The sequence below is a fragment of the Octodon degus genome, unplaced genomic scaffold (genome assembly GCF_000260255.1).
Source record: "Octodon degus isolate 3935 unplaced genomic scaffold, OctDeg1.0 scaffold00054, whole genome shotgun sequence".
In the NCBI taxonomy this organism is placed as follows: Eukaryota; Metazoa; Chordata; class Mammalia; order Rodentia; family Octodontidae; genus Octodon; species Octodon degus.
The window spans coordinates 162,753-167,503 of NW_004524630.1; the positions used below are offsets into that span (position 1 = coordinate 162,753).

At 38.2% G+C, this 4,751-nt stretch overlaps 2 protein-coding genes across 2 annotated transcripts in view; both read left to right on the forward strand.

Moving 5' to 3' along the window:
- Positions 1 to 3,856, forward strand: part of LOC101567482 (zinc finger protein 124-like) — a 41,963-nt gene extending 38,107 nt beyond the window's left edge. The window contains exons 4-5 of the mRNA XM_023717726.1: positions 236 to 458; positions 3,793 to 3,856. Coding sequence (XP_023573494.1) covers positions 236 to 458; positions 3,793 to 3,810 — 241 coding nt within the window. The 3' untranslated portion in view covers positions 3,811 to 3,856. The remainder of the gene's footprint in view (positions 1 to 235; positions 459 to 3,792) is intronic.
- On the forward strand, positions 480 to 3,454 carry LOC111817298 (zinc finger protein 709-like). Its single transcript, XM_023717684.1, has 2 exons — positions 480 to 1,132; positions 1,301 to 3,454. Exons 1-2 carry the CDS (start codon positions 480 to 482, stop codon positions 2,415 to 2,417), a joined length of 1,770 nt encoding a protein of 589 aa, XP_023573452.1. The 3' UTR covers positions 2,418 to 3,454.
- Positions 3,857 to 4,751: the final 895 nt, after the last annotated feature.

Genomic DNA, 4,751 nt, shown 5'->3' on the forward strand with positions numbered 1-4,751 from the left:
ATATATATATCACTTGCTCTGAATGAAACCAGCCAACTGTATTGCCAAATATACCAATATGAAAGTACCTAAATGAATACCATTCTTGCTAATGCCTGTTTCCAAGGTATACTCCAGGGCATTTATTTAATTGTCAGAGTTCCTTAGGAGGAATCATGAGGATTTGTGGTAAATCTTAATATGAAGACCTATTTGATTATGACTGGTGATTCTTGTTCGTTTTGATTTTTAATAGAAATGAAAAGTTGAAGAAATGCTATGCACTAAGTCTGCTTACCATCACTAACGCTGGACTGGAGACATGTGAGCTTTGGGGATCAGAAGAGGAGCTCTATCAATGTAATGAACATGGAGGGACCTGCAGTGGTTTTCAGTCCTCGCAGAAGAATGCAAGGACAAAGACTGGAGAGCAATCCTATGAATGTCATCAATGTGAAAAATTCCACTCATATTTTAGTGTAAGAACTCAGCTTAGAGAGATGACCTTTGTGTATGAGGAATACTTGAAAGCCTCTAGTACAGCCAACGATGTTCAGATCCATGAAAGGAGTCACACTGGGAAGAAGGCCTATGTATATAACCAATGTAGAAAAGCTTTTAGAAGACAAGGGTCTTCTAAACATGAAAGGCTTCACACTAGGGAGAAAACCTATGTATGTAAACAGTGTGGAAAAGCTTTTAGTGCACATACAAATTGTAAAAGACATGAAAGAATTCACACTGGTGAGAAGCCCTCTGTAGGTAAGTACTGTGGGAAAGCTTTTAGTACACAGAATGACTGTAAAAGACATGAAAGGATTCACATTGGGAAGAAACCCTGTGTTTGTAAGCATTGTGGGAAAACTTTTACTACACAAGTTTGTTGTAAAACACATGAACAGAATCACAGTGGAGAGAAATCAAATATATGTAAGCAATATGCAAAGGCTTTTTGTTCTCAAACTGATTGGGAAAGACGTGAAAAACTTCACATTGAGGAGAAACCCTATATATGTAAACTGTGTGGCAAAACTTTTAGTAGGCAAACTAACTGTAAAAGACATGAAAGAATTCACACAGAGGAGAAACCATATGCATGCAAGCAATGTGGGAAGGGTTTTAGAACGCAGTATTATTGTGAAAAACATGAAAGGTTTCACACTGGGGAGGAACCCTATGTATGTAAACAGTGTCAAAAAGCTTTTTTTACACATACAGAGTATACAATGCATGAAAGTATTCACACTAAGGAGAAACTGTATGTATGTACACAGTGTTGGAAAGCTTTTATTACACTACATCAGTGTAAAAGACATGAAAGAATTCACACTGCCGAGAAACCCTATGTATGTAAACGGTGTGGAAAAGCTTTCAGAACACAAAGTCAATGTAAAACACATGAAACAATGCACACTGGTGAGAAACCATATGCATGCAAGCAGTGTGGGAAAGCTTTTAGAATGCAATATCATTGTAAAAGACATGAAAGAATTCACACTGGGGAAAAACCCTATGTATGTAAACAGTGTGGTAAAGCTTTTTTTACACATACAGATTGTACAGCGCATGAAAGAATTCACACTAAGGATAAGCCCCATGTATGTACACAGTGTGGGAAAGCTTTTATTACACTACGTCAATGTAAAACACATGAAAGAATACACACTGCAGAGAAACCCTATGTATGTAAACAGTGTGGAAAAGCTTTCAGAATACAAAGTCAATGTAAAACACATGAAAGGATTCACACTGGTGAGAAACCATATGCATGCAAGCAGTGTGGGAAAGCTTTTGGAATGCAATATCATTGTAAAAGACATGAAAGGATTCATACTGGGGAAAAACCCTATGTATGTAAACAGTGTGGAAAAGCTTTTCTTACACATACAGAGTGTACAATGCATGAAAGAATTCACACTGAGGAGAAACCCTATGTATGTACACAGTGTGGAAAAGGTTTTACTACACATACAAGTTGTAAAAGACATGAAAGAATTCACACAGGTGAGAAACCCTATGTATGTAAGCACTGTGGAAAAGCATTCAGTAGACAAAGTCTCTGTAAAACTCATGAAAGGATTCACACTGGGGAAAAACCCTATGTATGTAAACAGTGTGGAAAAGCTTTTCGTACACATACAGAGTGTACAACGCATGAAAGAATTCACACTGAGGAGAAACCCTATGTATGTACACAGTGTGGAAAAGGTTTTATTACACATACAAGTTGTAAAAGACATAAAAGAATTCACACAGGTGAGAAACCCTATGTATGTAAACACTGTGGAAAAGCATTCAGGAGACAAAGTCTCTGTAAAACTCATGAAAGGATTCACACTGGGGAGAAGCCCTATTTTTGTACTCAATGTGGGAAAGCTTTTAGTAGAAAATATTATTATAAAATTCATGAAGGAAGGCATACTGGGCAGAATCCTTAGGTATGTAAGCAATGTGGGAAAACTTTACACAATGGTATTGTAAAACACATGCAAGGATTCATGCTGGGGAGAAACACTGCATGTAAGCAATGTGGGAAGGCTGTACTCAAAGTCTGTAAAGACATGAAAGCATTCACACAGGGCAGAAACCCTATTATGTAAGCAATGTGAGAAAACTTTCCTCACAGATGGTGATTCTCAGGAACATGAATCTATGCTAGGTTGAAAATCTGTATGCAAGCAATAAGGAATTTTCTACTACAAAAGTTTACTGTATACAGCATTTTAAAAATTCAAGTAGAGCTGTATGTAAACTGTTTTGGAGAGCTTTGCTATTCAAGTTTATTGTGAAGTACCTGAAGGAACACACATGGGGGAATATTGTGTGTATACAAGGACAGTAGAGCAAGCGAGATATCTCAGCAGCATAAGGGCCCCCCTAATAATCGTAAGGTTGAGAATTTGATCCCTGGTACTCAAAATGAAACAAAACAAAAGACAGGAAAAGAAGATGTGCATGCTATCAATATCGGTCATACTTGTTAATGGGAGATACTGTTGTAATGTATGAAGACAGCCTTAGTTGCATTGAAGCAAAGTATATTTCTTCAGTAGCCTTTTGATTGTATTTACATTATAATTCACATCTGCTTTTATTTTTGAAGATTTTAGGTTTTTAAGCAACAGCTAATATAATACAGTTGATGTCCATTCTAAATAACAAAATACAAATATATTTTTATAATACCTATTAAAAATGTAATGCTTTATTGATATTTTATGTTTGCGTTAACTACACACAGTATAATTAGAACCTCCAGATAAAACAGCAAGACCACTGAGGTATGAAGTATGTCCTACAGAATAGTTCAGAAAGCAAAACGTGCTGTCCATGGAAGTGGTATGTGTGTATGGAACATGTCACTGTCATGTGTGTAGATTGCCTAAGCTGAGATAACTGAAGTAAAGCTCTTTTATAGAATTTTATTTTCTCTGTAGTTCATATGAATTTATTTTTGTTCTCTTATAGACTGTACACAAAAAAATCATGAATCTTTAAAATTTTGATGCATTTTGACTTTTTTTCTCCAAGGAATTGAATTGAGGACCTTGTACTTGCCCGGCAAGCACTTATACTGCTAAGCTATCTCGTGGGCCCTCTTGATGCTTTTGAAATCACTCAATATTAAATTTTTTCCAAACATTCCCAGTTCTCTTAGCACTTTAGTATCTCCTTGAATGCACCTCAAATTCTTCCTCATTACAGTTGGATCCCGAGAAACTTTGGACTTCTACATGTATCCATGGGGATGATGCTTTACCAGGAATCCTGCCTGAGAACAGTTGCTGAGACACTTTTTATTTCTCCTTTTAGGCTGTATTTCCACAATAGAAAAAGCCATATTTGTTTCTGGTCACAAATCAGTTCCCAGTTTTTCTCATCATACTGCCTGGAGACATCTATCTTTCTTAGATGTAAGCTTTCTATGCAATTAACTAGACTCTGCTGCTTAAAAAAGAAAAAAAGGCACATTGTACACTGTGAAATCAGTGTGCTGTGCATCTGTGCTCCCCACATTGCCCACATTGGCTGTGCAGGAGCCAGGGTCTACCCAGGAACCCTCCTCTGCTTGGAAATCACAGCAACTCAGAGGCCTGGGCTCCTGCCACCAGCCGCAAATGGGAAATGTAAGCACTGTGGGCTCTCTAGTACAGCCTTCCAGAGCCCAGCCACCCATTCTCAAGGTGTCCCTCATGCACTCTGCTGCCCCAATGCTGCCTGGCCTTTTCTGTTCGTCAGGGGCCTGCAGGGAGCTGCTGCCTCTGTAGGTTGCTTCCCATGCATTGCCCCTCCCTACAGCTCAGGCCAGACTCTGCTGGGTTCTCTGGGTAAGCATCTGGAGCAGACAAGTGCAGCTTGGTTCTCCTGGACACCATGCCTCTCTTGTTAGCTTTTGAACTATCCATTAGGCTCTATGTTTTCTCTCCTGTGTTCAGTTTTTGTCTAAGGCTCTGAGAGTGTAGTTCCACATACACATGCATGTGTGTGTGCACTCAGAAACACAAACACACAGAACAATGAGAATGATAAAAACAAAAATTATTTTATGAACATGAGAAAATGCAAATTGGTGCTCCTGGACACAATTGTTCCTGTGTTATTTATTTGAAATTTACATGTTTTTTTTTTCTTTGTTTGCTTTTCTTTCATCTTTACTCTTTTTTTTTAATTATTTATTTATTTTAACATTTATTTATTGTGTGTGTGTGTTGCCAGCTCAGTCCACAAGGGGGCGGGGCTGGCTGGCATGTGGTGCTGGGGGATTGAACCGC